This window comes from Brachionichthys hirsutus, chromosome 5 (assembly GCF_040956055.1).
Source record: "Brachionichthys hirsutus isolate HB-005 chromosome 5, CSIRO-AGI_Bhir_v1, whole genome shotgun sequence".
Lineage (NCBI taxonomy): Eukaryota > Metazoa > Chordata > Actinopteri > Lophiiformes > Brachionichthyidae > Brachionichthys > Brachionichthys hirsutus.
In genome coordinates this window covers 10766572-10781946 of record NC_090901.1, presented here as the reverse complement: position 1 = coordinate 10781946, position 15375 = coordinate 10766572, and the positions used below count along the sequence as shown (strand labels likewise).

At 46.5% G+C, this 15375-nt stretch overlaps 1 protein-coding gene across 1 annotated transcript; it reads left to right on the top strand.

Annotated features, from left to right (window-relative positions):
• Positions 1 to 448: 448 nt before the first annotated feature.
• On the top strand, positions 449 to 13498 carry phf21ab (PHD finger protein 21Ab). The gene is made up of 17 exons (XM_068739363.1): positions 449 to 490; positions 1239 to 1328; positions 1727 to 1759; positions 1892 to 1957; positions 4586 to 4738; positions 5299 to 5535; positions 6588 to 6680; positions 7919 to 8254; positions 8420 to 8536; positions 8610 to 8661; positions 8754 to 8833; positions 9301 to 9361; positions 11066 to 11178; positions 11585 to 11740; positions 12035 to 12110; positions 12194 to 12297; positions 12707 to 13498. The coding sequence occupies exons 1-17, from the start codon at positions 449 to 451 to the stop codon at positions 13496 to 13498; spliced, it is 2601 nt and encodes an 866-aa protein (XP_068595464.1).
• The last annotated feature ends 1877 nt before the right edge of the window (positions 13499 to 15375 follow it).

The following is a 15375-nucleotide window of genomic DNA, read 5'->3' as shown; positions in this document are numbered from 1 at the left end:
AAATGTGAATTTTATCAAATGTTATTTATGTAGTATGCTAATATAACAATTACATACTAATATTTAATATTGTTGATGACTGTAAAGGTTTTTTGACACAGGAGATGGTTTAATTCAAGGATTCAGTGTTTACAGTTTCCCCCTACAATTAAATTCTTACTTTGCTTCCAAGCAGGAATGCCAGCAATGGATGATGATGATAATACTAATAACAGTAAAGGAAAATACAAAGTACACCATAAAATACAATAGACTATAAGATGGACTAACTAAAATTTGTATGTGCATATATGGTATAATGAGGTTTTATTGTACACGTAAATATAATAAATCTGTTGCTACAGCAACATCCAGTGTGTTTCTATTGTAATGAGTTTTAATGTGTTAAATAGCACTGATTGAATGATTGAATTGTTTTCTGTGCTCTTTTGTTTTCAGCGGCACTTTAATGCTTCAGTTGGATGGTTTTCCTACTGGAGACGGTGTTCAGGTAAAAAAAAAAAAAAGCCTCTTTATTCTGTTGTTACTGTTCAGCTGGAGCGTTTACATGTCCGGATCATTTTTCGCCAGTCAGGCTCATCGATCAGCATCGATGACACGTCCTGTGACCTTTGTGACCTTGATATAAAAATATCCAGCAATTTTGGAAATCTTTTGGAAAAAGGAAATTTTCTTTGAAAGAGGCCTCTGGACAGAAAAGTTTACGTGTAACTATATATATATATATATATATATATATATATATACATTATGTCATTATATATACATATATATATATATATATATATATATATATATATGTATATATAATGACATAATGATTACTAATGTAATTGCAGCAACAGTCCGACTTGCTGGATGCTATAGGAGAGCTAATAATGCTGCGTGTAAACACTCCAGAAGCTAACACGATGCTGTTGAGTGAACAGGTCCAGACCGGACCTGGTTCGGTTCCGAGCTCGATCATTGGACCTCTGAGATTACGTGTCCGTTATTCTGTGACTCCTGTCTCTTTGGTTAAGTTCTTGAAACCAATTAGAGGAGTTTGTGTCTCCATCAAATCATGTTAAGATGTTTGAGGCTTCAGAATTCGGATGTGATGGAGGGTTTTGTCGCCTGTCAGCCCAAACCGTGTCGGAATCACACAGGAAGTCCTTCTATGGTAGCTCATGTTGCTATGACAACAGCCGAGAGACCCCTCTGTCGAACAAGCTGTTTAGACCTCTCTCTCACCCCAGGCTGATCAATCGGCTGGCAGACTGACTGGATCTATGATGGAATTACAGACGTTACAGGAGGCGCTGAAGGTGGAGATCCAGATCCATCAGGTACGCTTTGCTGCTTGGTGAAGGGGTCAGAGGTCGGCGCAGAGCTCCCTGGTTGTAAAATAAAGTCGAAAAACCCCTCAAATCCGGTGGATTGAAGCAGAAACTGAGGTTTTAAAGACATTCTGTGAATCATATACACACAGATATGTCTCTGTAGTAGCGAAATGTTTTTAATCGGGAAAACAAAAGTTTATAAATGAAGTAAAAAAAATCCTCTGCACTTCCTCCAATCCAGGAAAAAGATTATTATTTCAAAATAAGTCTTATAAAGCAGCATTAGCTGAAGTGCATTTATAATGCTTGGTGGAATATATTTGGAGACGGTCACTGTTCACTTGCTGCTTGCATTTCCCAAGTCTGACCAGCAAGTGTCACCGACTCTCTCTTGTCTTCTGCAGAAACTGGTTGCCCAGATGAAGCAGGACCCTCAGGTGAGGCCACAGATGGCGTTCTTTCATCACAGACACAAAGATTGGCTTTGCTGCTTCTAGAAAATGACAGTGACGTCACACGATGACGAGAAACATTCATTTATTTCCATTTGTTCTGACTCTAATCTCCAGAATGCAGATCTGAAGAAGCAGCTCCACGAACTTCAAGCCAAGATTACGGCGCTCAGTGAGAAGCAGGTACAGTCGCGTTTTACAAAAGGACTGGAAGCGGGACGGATGATTTGTGGGTATTCTATGACTTTCATCATTGAAAAGTCATGAGATGAGGAAAACGATTACTGTGTTTCGGCAGCAGCATAGCAGACAGGCTGTTTGCTGCCATGCTAACATTAGCTGCTGTCGGTGCAGGGGTCTTGTCTGTTGAGCCGTCCAACGTCCCCTCTTCATCTTCTGAATGTCTGTAGTTTTTGACCGGTTGTTCCATCTGTAGGGAGTTAAGTGCAGAAATCCTTTTCTTCCACACCCCCCTTTGTGTATTTTCTAGATTATTTCTTTACTTCTATGATGTTTATCTCTAGATCCTGCAGCACAAAAGCTAAACAGAACACCTTTCTCTGACCCGCACTGAAGCGTAATGCATTCCTCCTGCAGCCAAAGTTTCCAGGTTAAGCAGAAGAGCCTTTATTTCAACCCATTGCAGACGTTTTGGTGTTTATTTCTTCTGCTTTGCTAGAAAACGATTGAACTATGATAGCTGTTGGGCGTGCTGAAGGCGGCACGCTGGCGCAGTGGTAAGCGCTGTCACAGGCCTTTCTGTGAGGAGTTTGCATGTTCTCCCCGTGTCTGCTTGGGTTCTCTCCGGGTTCTCCGGTTCTCCAAAAACATGCGAATTAGGTGAATTGTTCACACTAAATTGCCCATAGGTGTGAATGTGTGTGTGAGAATGATTGTCTCTTTGTGTGGCCCTGTGATGAACTGGCGGCTTGTCCAGGGTGTGCCCTGGGATAGGCTGCAGCACGACCCGGTAACGGACAAAGCGGTTTGTTAGATGGACTGAACATAAAAGCTGTTGGCTTCGTTGTGCTGGACATTTTGGGACGCAGCCAGACTGCAGCAGATTGTAACACAGGTAAAAAAAAAAAAAAAAACAGGACGGGTTTTTCTCTTGACGGGTTCCGACTCGCCACGTACCTGCAGTTTGTTTTTTCTGCTTTGAAACCATGTTGTCGAACAAGCAAAGGTATATTGGTGGCGTGCTGTTTAAAAAGGGAACCGCGTCACACTCCAACCTCAAAAGTCTTTCGGTTGTGAATAAATCCTCCCTCGGCCTGCGTGAAAATGATCAAAACGGTGTTTCTTCGTCAAAGTGATCTTGTGTTTTTAGTCTGTATGTCTGTGAACGCTAGCAGGAGCTGCTAACAGCTAATTGGACACAGTTTGTCCGTCTGATGGGAGGGTTAGTTAAAGATAGTTGAACCTGACCTCAGCTGTTTCTCTTTCAAGGTTCAATTCTGTCCATTCTAGTGAGACACGTGATATACAGCGAACGTACGGTCGTTACCCAGCATGCTCTCTGTTATCAAGGATGTTTTTGAAGGCTTAGAGCTGATGTTGGATGAGTGTCGAGTCCTTGAACCAATCAGGGCTGCACTTCTGTCAAACCTTTCAATAAAACTTTATCAATACAAAGGTCAGATTAAAATGTTGAAAGTGCCGTTTGAACGGGGAAACGGCACTTTGTGTTTTCTCTTCATGCTGGTTTGTCACCGCATTAAGTTGCTGCTGGAGAGTCAAGTGTTGCTAAGCAACAGATGTGCTTTATCTTGCAGTCCTGGCTTCATACTTCAGTAACGGCTGTGTGTGTGTGTGTGTGTGTGTGTGTGTGACCCTCTGCTTCTGCTCTCTACATGACAATGTGTTCTGCAGTCCCGTTTTTCTTCTGTTGATCTCTCCGGTCTCACAGCAGCCAATCACATCAGAGCAGCGTCGGCTATTGATTATTGAGCATTTCCTGCTGCGGAATGTCGGATACTGCCGCGTGTTTCGTGTGTTTCTGCAGTATGTCTTGTACGGTGATATGGCTGTGGTCACGTGATCCCTCATTGCAGTCGTCACCATTACTGTAGTCCAAAATTATGTCCTGCTGGAGAATCACATGTAGATCCATCCGCCTCTTAAAATAGTTCCCAACTAGCTTTGTCCTCATGCGATGGCTGAACTCTGTTTCACACAGAAACCCGTCTCTACGACGTCTCGGTTCATCTAACAACACCGTTTGTTTTTGGATCACGAGCAACAGAGGCTTGGCATGTAGCACAGCAGCGTCGTTAGCGTAGCATTTTACACATTGTCCCCTGATTTTTTATTTTATTCATTCAGCTTTGAATGAGCCACCAACTTCTGCGAGCTGCTTTTTAAAACGTAAACAACTTGAACATGTTGGTAAAACCGTTGCTCCTGTCCCGTGCTGTTTCCGTTAAAAACGTTTCATTACACACCCGGCGAGCGCGCAGCTGATGGTGAGGCTATGTTTAAACGGCCTGCTCTTTATTTTAAATAAAGTTAACCTGACATTCTGTCGTGTCGTTGATTTGATTTGGATGTAAAACTCTTCTGGCTACTATAATTTTTGTTGCGTTAAATGTGTATCTGCTGTTAAAGTTGTATCACCATTTAATGGTCTTATTCTGCCATAAATGGAGAATTAAATTAGACTTTAGGGCCACAACTCTTGATCTCTGTAAGAGTTTTTTATTTATTTATTGCATGACTTTTAATTACTGGCTTCAGGCAAACTTTAAAAGTTAAAATGCATATTGTGTTTGTTTAAACTCATCTATTCTCCTCGCTAATCTTGTCCTGCAGAAAAAAGTGGTGGAGCAGCTGAGGAAGGAGCTTATGGTGAAACAAGAGCCCGAGGCAAAGCTGCAGCTGCACATCCAGAGTCCCCCACTAGGAGGCGATATCAAGCCAGGAAATCTGCTGCAAAGCCAGCAGATAGCTGGAGGACTGCAGCAGGTAGAGAACACAGACCTTCTGCTTATGAGAAAATAACACTAATATATTCATTCATTCATTTTCAGCCTCTAGTAATATTCAAAACACGAGGAGACTTAAAGAACTTTCACCCTGCAGAGAGAGGCGTGTGACGCTGCAGTGGCTTCCTGTTTACGTAGACGGAGACTGACGATGAGACGTTCCTCAAGTTTCATTGGTTTAGTCATGAAGAATAAGATGAAGAAACATCTTCAAGCCTTTCTTTTAAGCCCAGCAGGTGGCGTTATTCAACACAGAGATCCAACATGAATCTTTCATTACATTAGAAGATGGCTCTCCGTCAGGAAATCAGAAGCTCCAACATGTAAAGACACATTTTGATACCAGATTCTGCAACTCAAATCCATATGCGCCTCTCACTGAGACGTGTGTAGCTGTGGTCCAGTTTCACATGGGAAATGTTGGGACTGGTAGTTGGAGTAGAAGTAGGTTTGAAGATGTTGACTGAACACTCTTTGAATGTTTTAAAAACCACAGATAAGTTTAGCCTCAGACATTTACTGCCCTCTGTTTTGTCCTAGACCCTGACCGTCACGCCGGTCCTCACCACCAAGACTCTACCTCTGGTGCTGAAAGCTACGACCACGGCCGCCTTGCCTGGCTCTGTCCTGCCGCAACGCCCTCCAACCGTTGCTATGGTAGCCACAGCTATCACCAAACCCGACTCGCAGAACGTCCCCATCAACCTGCAGGTGTCCAGCAAGCTGACAAATCAGATCTCAGAGCCCGTACGACTGGTATCCAAGAATGCCATGATGGTGAGTGTCTTTGGTTCGGCCGCTGTCGCTCATGGCCTTCCCCTGATCAGACTTGCTACACCGTACGCTATATTGCCAAAAGTATTCGCTCGGCTATACAAGTCATTGAATTCTGGTGTTTCAATCACTTAGCACGGTCACAGGTGTGTAAGTCATGGACGAGACTGGGTTTGTTGGTTGCCGGGGGAACGGTACTTGTCTGACAGCATTGTGCCAAGTGTAAGGTTTGGTGGAGGGGGGGGCGGGGGGTTGTTTTTCAGGAGTTGGGCTCGGCCCCTTTATTTCCAGTGAAAGTAATGCAGGACATTTTGGACAATTTCATGCTCCCAACTGTGTGGGAACAGTTTGGAGATGTCCCCTTCCTGCTCCAACATGACGGCGCACCAGTGCACGAAGCGAGGGACGTAGGGACATGGATGCGTGAGTTTGGTGCGGAAGAACTTGACCTCAGGACGTTCATATGCGTGTGACGGGAGACGAGCGAAGACTTTTGGCAGTATATAGAGTACGTGTTGTCGTCTGCAGAGCCGCGTATGGACACTCGGTGAAGGCCGACGTTTGTGACGGCGCTCTGCTCACCTGTGGGGGGGGGGGGTTCAACTACGGGGGGGGTTTACAGAGTCAAAGCATGTCCCTGCTCTAACTAAAGGATGTTTCTATGATTACATGCTCCAGCAGGCTGTGGTGGGAGTGGTGGCCCTGTTAGCAGCCAGACTGACAGCAGTGCACTGAGCATGTGACCCCCCCCCCCCCACACACACACACTATTTCACATGTAAATCAGCCGAGGACTAGTGCAGGTCAAAGGTAAAGTCATCAAAAGGACTGATTTAGGCAAATTCAGGGTCACAGCAGAAAGAAGCGCAGAGAGTCGATTAAAAGCGCTTTCAAAGCCAGTGGAATGAAGATGTGGATTATGTGGCACAGCTAGCATGTCCGTGTAACGGCAGTAGATATGTTGGTGTAACAGCACACACACACACACACACACAGATGTGTGTGTGTCGGTGTCACGGCAGCACGGATCCACATCTGCTGTGGTCTCGTCTCAGGTGCAGGCCACCACCGCCACAGCCCAGCCAATCAAAGTTCCTCAGTTTGTCCCTCCTCCTAGACTGACGCCTCGACCCACCTTTCAGCCACAGGTGCGTCCCTGTAAGACCCGCCTCCGAACCCTAACCCCTCAGACCAGTGTGTGTGGCCCACATGGTGTAACTTGTTCACTTTCCAGCAGAGGGCAGCAGTGCACCAAAGCAAACGCTCATGCTTTGCTTCATGACACTAAAACATTGTTTTGCTGCGTGCCGCCTCTCCTCATCTCTTCTCCTCTCGTTGTGCGTTCTTTGTTTTTTTTTCCCCCGACTGACCTGTGAGCCGGTTGTTCTGAAGGTTTCCTGCCTCTTTGTGTGTTTTGACCTTGTGTGCTCAGAGCTTGTTTTCCCTGCAGCTTCTTGATATTTTGTGTTCCTGGCTGTTGGTGTGTTTTAACGCATCCCAGTGGAAACATGTTTTCCACCTGTCCTGAGTAATGCTGCTGGGAGCTCTGGCTGGTTGGATCATAGGATCACTGATGTAACCCCAGAAGAAGCAGCCATTCAGTTATTAGGAGAAGCCTTTCTGTCCGTGGTCGTACAGAACTCCGTCTTCACTGTTCCTTACATGAGAGTTGTATTAATATGTACATGGATTTACTGAACTCAAAGGAACTCGGGGACAAAGTATTCCTGAATACTTTGTCCATTTTGTTGAGTTCCTAGTGAAATAAAGTCAGACAGGAAGAATATATAATAATAATAATGGACTATTAAATAAATAGTTTTGAAGCAGCCACTTTCTCAGGGAGGAAGTAGCTTTCCATGCTAGCAGGTGGTAAATGTGTAAAGCAGTAAGTAAGGATTTTCAGAAATACAGATTGTTGATATGAAAAAGGTTTGCATGTTGTTAGGCGACAATATGGCTAGAAATAAAACTAATTGTAGCATCGTGCTAATATAATTAGCTCCAATTCTCTCTGTTTAAGGCAGATATCAAGGCAGCTCAGCCGGCCAACACACTCCTACCAAACCCCGGGGGGGTTTCTACCCGAGGCGTTCTGCTAATCAATCCTAACATTTTCCTGCTGGATAACTCCTCCCTCCTGAACAGAAACTAGGGACACAAACATGCATCGTGTTCCTGAAGTCATGTGTCGCTGACGCATCGTACTATTTGTGCTGTAGCTGATGGCAGCAGTAGTACTAGCAGCCGTACAGCCAGTAGTACTGTTAGTACTTCAGGCAGTCGTACTAGTATTAGCGGAGCAGTCAGAGCTCCACAGTGGTGTTACCCAGAAGCTTTAGGTCATTTTGATGTTGTTTTCTGACGGGCTGTCTTCTGTCACCAGGTCAGACCAAAACCAGCCGCGCCCACCAACGTCCCCATCGCCCCAGCCCCACCTCCGCCCATGATGGCAGCCCCCCAGCTGCTTCAGAGGCCCGTCATGTTGGCTACAAAGCTGGCATCCTCGCTGCACTCGACGGCTCCCATCCACCAGGTCCGCATCGTCAACGGACAGCCCTGCGGCAAGGCCGGCTCCGCCCCCTTGGCTGGCATCGTCATCGCCACGGCGGTCTCTGCCACTCGCCTCCCCAGCCCCTCCCAGGCACCCAACCCCACCCCTACCCTGACCGTAACTCCTACCCAGACCATCCAGATTAGCAGCCTGACCATTGAGCCCAAGGTGAGAGTTCTGTTCACATATTTTTAGGACTTTTTTAAGTATAATGTAATTTATTTTTAGATTGCATCTTTTCTACTGTTTGTGATCAGAAGGGAAACTGTTTCACACCTATTCTCTTTTGATTGGCTCCTCTCCCTCCTCCTCCTCCCTCTCTCCTTATAGCAGACTGTTAAAGCGGGAGGGGGAGCAGAACAGAAAGCTGTTGTCAGCATCCCATCTTCCTCCACCCCTCCGCTGTCTCCTCTCCCTCCTCCCAGGCCCAAGAAAGAGGAGAACCCAGAGGTACTGCTCTCTGACAGCCGATGTGTTCAGTGTCATCGACTGTTGCTGATCCTGAAACTGTTTTCTCTTCCAGAAACTGGCTTTCATGGTATCGCTGGGCCTCGTAACTCACGAACACCTGGAAGGTGAGCGACACTTTGAGTAACGGGGGGGGAGGGCGGGGGTCCGCCATGGTCCCTGAAGGACCTGCTTTAAAGCTTGCGTGTTCTGATTGCAGAAATTCAAAGCAAAAGACAGGAGAGGAAGAGGAGGACGACGGCTAACCCGGTGTACAGCGGCGCCGTGTTTGAACCTGAGGTACGAAAAAGTCATTCGAATAAACATTTTCTTGTTTTAAAATGATGCAAAATGTTGTAGATTACGTTTTTGTTTCATTATGTTTGGATTTTCATCTTTTATTTACAAGCTCTTGTCTGAGGTTAACTCCTCCCTCCACGGTGCTGCTCTTCTGGCATCCAGCAGGAAAACCGAATTCAATTCACATTAAGTTTTTTACAAATTCACAAGGTTCATGGCCCACATTTACGCCAAACTCAAGTGCAATAGCGCATTTACCTGTTATTTCATATTTAATCTGGATACTCGTGTGGTTATGTTTTATATCCTTATTCTTTTTTATTTTACCTACTTTTGTACTGCGTCCAGAGAACCTGGATTTCCAGAGGACTTTGTCTGTATGGATGAATAAAGTGTATCGTATCGTATCGTATCGTATCGTATCGTACCGTACCGCTGTTCATCCGTTTGTCCTGCTTGTGTTTCAGAGGAAAAAGAGTGCAGTGAGTTACCTGAACAGCCCGCTGCACCTGGGGACCAGAAAGAGAGGTCTGTATGAAAATACTGGTCTACAGCTCAAAAGACCAGCTACTGGTTCCAATAGGAACTGGTATAGAACCAGCCAAGGGGGCAGGACAGGATACAGCAACAGAGCCTGGAGAGCAGTAGATAGACTAGTGCAGTATTTTCAGTAGACCCAGTACTAATAACATGCTTAAAACACGTCTTCCTCCTCCTCTTCCTCCTCCTCCTCCTCCTCTGTCGCTAATGTCTGAAGCCGGATTTATACTTTGAGTTTAAACATGTAAACATGAGTCAAGTGTTTCAGCTGAGGTTTTTACATTTTAAAGATGAATATAAATGCAATGAGAAAGTTGACGGTTTCAGCTGAAATGAAATGGAAATCACTCCTGAAGAAGTATCAATCCGGTCGAACACTCACACCTGTTCTCCTCATGAATTGTTAAAAGGCATCTTGGGAAATGTAGGAATTTGAGTCGAGGCAAAAGCATGTGAAACGGGTTCGATGCTCTCCTAAAATATGTCTAGCATGACAAGTTAATGGTGTGAATGAAGGTAAGTTGATCGTAGAATCAATATTGGGTAATAACATGATAATAACATGACTGCTTCCTTTTCCTAACGCTGGTTAATGACTAACGCTAACAACGGCGAATGCTACAGACAACCGTCTACATTTTATCAGCACGACTCGCCGTTGGATCTCATTAGAGATGTGACGGTACTCCACTAATGCATGAAGAAACCCAGAACATGTCGCGCTTCTCCGAAGGCCTCAGTGTGTCCAGAAAACTCAAAGTTAAAATCAAATCTGAAAACGGGACACCACAGGATTTACAGTTTTAACATTAAACTAGAAAAGTACGCAGAGAGCACGGACCTCCGCCAAGCAGCTCATTCCCCTCCTGACTGGATTTACACCGTCCACATGGTGGTCTGGATCATCACCAAAAGGTTCTAAATTGTTCTCTATCTTTATACACCAACCATGAAGAATCAGAGTGAATCGGAGTATTTTAAATCCGTAAATGGAGTTTTAATGTTAAAATTAAATATTTTTTCCTTACCTCAAACTGGATTAGATCCAGAGGAAAGTCGGTGTTGAGATAGAGCCCCCACCCCCCATCCCCCCCACCCTACATGACTGTGTCAAATTCCATAAACATTGGTCAATAATCAACCGAGATATTGAGGAGCAGATCCTGAAGCTCCATTGACTGCAATGTTAACAAATATTTCAAAGTGATCCAGAATCTCTTCTGGATCATCACCAAAATGTAATCATCTGTTCCTGGTAACATTCCTAACTTTTTCTGGAAAATTTGGCCAAAAATGATCAGCGCTCCTCTATTAAAGGAACCCCCCTCTACTAGGTTTTCGCACATCCTTTGAGAAGTTTTTATTTCACCAGGAAGTCCCTTGACATAAAATTTATTTAGCAATGGAAAAACTTCTGCTAAATAAAATAAAAAAATAATAGTTCATCCTGAACTGAGGCGTTGACGCGTGTCCAGTAGGTGTCATTAGTGCTCAGCTCCACTCCTGCACTAACACTGCTATCTGTGCTTCTGACTCCTCCTCTTCCTCCCTCACCGCTCCCGTCTCATGCTAGCCAACGAAGACTCCCTTTCCAAGGTATGTCATACAGACTGCTTTTGTTTTCTTCCCCCCTCTCCATCTTTCTTTTTTTTCTTTGTGTTCCGTCTTTGTCGTCTGTCTCATTTCACCCAGGTCGCCCACCCAAATACAGCAGTGTCCCGGAGCTGGGGAGCCTCACCCCGACCTCCCCCTCCAGCCCCGTCCACCCTCTCCCCCTGCCCAGCCCCAACCCCAGCTCTGGGGATGTAAGTAATGATGGGGGAGACGGACAGATCAGAGGGTCGGACATAGCAACCCTGTCACACACAGCCCTACAGGCCCAGCAGCTCTATCGTCATCCACAAAACACGCCATTAGTTTGTCTCCATGTGATGTCATCAGTCATTTTACTTTGAGCCTTACAAAGTGAGCAGTGTCCTGTAGCATCCATTGACGACTCAGAACACATTGTGATCCCAAATGTCAGTAACGTCTCTGTGGGTTAATTAACAGCCATGTCCATTAGAGGCCAACTGTAAACCAGATCACGCCCCCCCCCCCCCCCCCCCGCCCCGCCCCGCCCCTCCAATCCCACCCCACCCCACCTCTCCACAGACGGTCGGTGGGGCTCAGCTGGGCAGGGAAACTGATTGGTCCAATTCTTCCTCGCAGGGAGACATCCATGAGGATTTCTGCACTGTGTGCAGACGCAGTGGCCAGTTGCTCATGTGCGACACGTGTTCTCGTGTTTATCACCTGGACTGCCTGGATCCACCCCTGAAAACCATTCCTAAAGGCATGTGGATCTGTCCAAAATGTCAAGATCAGGTAATCGCAGCAGCCGGGACTGATCCTGAGTCAGGGGGAAAGGGGGCACCAACCAAGGCCCGTAGCTGTACTAGAGCCTTAGGACTGTTCAATCCTTTGTAAGCGTATACATGATGCAGTTTTTTGTGCATTTTGTCTCATTCATTGTGTCAGTAAAGATTGGCATCTCACACCCATCCACTCATTGCCCCCTCCCCTTTCTGCCGCGCCACAAGGTGGTGGCTGAATTTATCTTCCTCAGATTCTTTTCTGAGTCTCGGCTTCTATGATATCTCTTGAGTTTCATCTCTCCAGATCCTGAAAAAAGAAGAAGCCATTCCCTGGCCTGGTACTCTGGCTATCGTTCATTCCTACATTGCTTACAAAGAAGGTGAAATCCGATTTGTCCTCTTCTGCTCAGACAAGCGATTCAACGGAGACATTAACCACTGTGTTTCGTTCGGTTTGCTGCAGCGAAAGAAGAGGAGAAGCAGAAGTTGATGAAATGGAGCTCGGAGCTGAAACTGGAGCGAGAGCAGCTGGAGCAGAGAGTCAAACAGCTCAGCAACTCCATAACGGTAAGAGCGTGGCTTCAGGCAGCTTGACGAGCTCCGGTTGTCTCAGTACAGAGGCAAACACACGTATACCGGTACATAAGATGATGCCCTTAACACCAAAGCGTAATGGGGTCTCTCCTGACCCAGGCCACGCCCTCCGCAAAACCTCATGGGAGTCCATCCCGGAGTTTTAACGTGTAGCAAAAGCAAAGGGTGAAAGCCGTGCTAACTAGATCCGGATCCACACGGAGTTTAATGGGCTCTGCCCTCCCACACGCGTTCAGGGAAATCATTTCAGAGGCCTGTGTGTAAATCCCACTGACGATGCAGTGAGACAACAGACCAGCGTGAAAACGTCGCCTCCTTTTGCTCCCTGAAAAGCTTGAATGTTGTCAAATCTGAGAATTTTTTTGTATCCTTCTTCCATCAGAAATGCATGGAGACCAAAAATACCATTCTGGCTCGACAAAAAGAAATGCAGCTCTCGTTGGAAAAAGTGAAACACTTGATTCGCCTCATCCAAGCCTTCAACTTTAACCAAGCTCTGGCAGAGACCGAGGGTAAGGATATCAGAGGGGGCAAGGAGCACAATGCCAGAGTCCAGGACAGCCCCGAAGGTGCAACTGGCTCAGCAGATGCCCCAGAGGTCAACACTACGGAGACGGTGACGACTGGGAGTTCGTCTGGAAGCAACAACACTGACGGAAACAGTAAGCGTGAGGAGCATGGCGCCGCGGGGATTAGTCCGATGGCGGGAGAAGCGGGAGGAGATGCTAACAGCCAGGCTGTCCTGGAAGAAAGCGCTGTTCCAACGGCAGATAACAGTCCCGGCGCAGGGGCGGGGGGCAAGGCAGAATCTAGTGACAGCCCGGGGGGAGGAGCTGACGCAGGCGCCGCTGCCCAGACGGAAGTTGTGGCCAAGCCTGACTCTGAGGCAGCAGCGCCGGTGGTTGACATTCCCAATTCATCGATGGCCGCGGCTGTTGCCACCACCAACGGTACACTTGAGCCCGCCTGCCCTGACCACAGCTCGGCAGGAGGCTGCACCCCCACCGACTCTGAGAAAAAGATGGCTGCCGTCAGCCCTCCAGACAGAGTGGCAGAGGAGCAACGGGAGGAGGCCACTGGCAGCGATGGCGGCAGCAGCAACAACAGCAAAACCTCAGAACCCTCCCAGCAATCTTTGCCAGCTCTCGTCAGCAGTTTGGACAATAAAAAGTAAAGCTGTGTCTCTTGAGTTTCGGGAATTCAAACATATATATAAAAAAAAAAAAAAGACTTTTGCTTGCACCAGACGGTGCCCTGAAGTTGCCAATCTGTATAAATGTTGTTTGTTTTGCATTGTATTGTCAGACTGTGTCAATGGTAGATATACGGCCCAAGTCACATGACTCTGGGACGGGCGCCGGCTGTTCCCGCCCACAGAGCTGAGCGACAGGAAAGCTTGCGTTACCCGTTGTCATCATGCCAATTAGGGATGGGCGTCAGTGGTGGGAATATTCAAAGGGAGATTTAATTCATCATCACACCAGTGTGTGCCTGTTATAGTGGCCCCTGTTCTCTTGTGGGGTTGGGGAGATGGCTTCACGTGGGTGTGGCGAAAACCGAGACCATGAAACCAAACACCCATCAGGGGGGGGGGGGGGGGGGGGGGGTCTAGAAAGCAGTGTTGTCACAGAGTCTATGAGAAGAGAACCTGCTCATCCCCAATAAACTCAATGTGAATAACTTTTCTCTTCTGCAATCCCGCAGCCCTGAGCTCCTCTTCCTGCGAACAAACGTTAACCAATAACTCTTGCCTTTTTGAGTTGAATACCCCCCCCCCCCCCCCCCCCCCCAAGTCCTTCCTGCATGAGCAAGACTTCCCCGATATCCCACGAACCAACGGCTAAGATCGTCTTCAGTTTGCAAATATCCTCCCGCAATCCATCAGTAGTAACAAAGTGTCCCAAACGCTTGGTACGCTTCAAACAAACTGGGTCACGCCAAACGTCAGAGTGAACACACGAAGGCGAGGTGAGAAACTGCTGGTGAAAGTAGTGAATTCAAGGAGAAGCCCAATAGCAAACCCTCCATCGACCCTCCAAGGACTTCCTTGTTGCTCCTGCTCGTGTAGCAGGCGTCTGAGATTGAGACGAGAGTTTAAATCGACTTTTAAATGTGTAATTTCTGTCTTCAGATACCAGTAAGAGGTGGTTTGGTGGATACTTCCTGTCAACCATAAACCAGAACCTGTCTTGACAACTAATCCCATGGAAAGCCTGCCATTGTAGCAAGATAGACTTGGGCCTAGAGGGAGTGTTGGACTTTGGACAGTTCTTGAAGGGGCGAGACAAAGAGCAAACCAACTAACGCGTGGTTTGAACCATTCTGGTGCCCAGATCCCCGTGACTTAAACAATCTCCACATAGCAATAATGGCAACTTTCCCTGAGTGACAGAAACCCAATTGTCTTCTCCCCAGTCCGTCAGCGATCTTACCTCATTGACCCAGAAAAGTTCATATTCTCCAAAATGTAGGTTTCCGATATACCCAATGCATTCAGGATGATCTTTAAAAAAAGACGAGCCCATGCGTAACTCAGAGGTCAGGAAGGCTGTAGTGACAAGTTTTGTGTGTTCCATTCCTCCATCGAACCATCACTGCAATTTAGGTACGACGAATACATTTAAAGCAACATGTCTGACTCGATGAACCGCCCATATTTCTAAGTTTGACAGAGTTAAGCCTAGAAATTGCCTGTGACGGTTGTAAAGGGCCTTTTTGTTACTCTGTGGGTCTTTAGGGATGATATTTCAGAAGTTGTAAACCATTCTGGGTCGATCTCCTAATTCTCCCATCAGCCAATAACTTGCGCTGTCTTCAGACAGCAGGGAACACTGACTTAACTTACAAAAGTCGGGGTACCTTTTCTAGGTGGCGTTTGATCTGTGTTTGAAGTGTACTGATGCATTTAGACCAACAGCACTGACTTCCAAATTGACCTGTTATATAATCAGTGTTCATTGAACAAAACATTTTCGTGTCCTTGAGGCGAATAAAAACACAAACGCCAACTTCCTTTACCTCCTGGAACCTGAAGAACCCCAACCAACACAA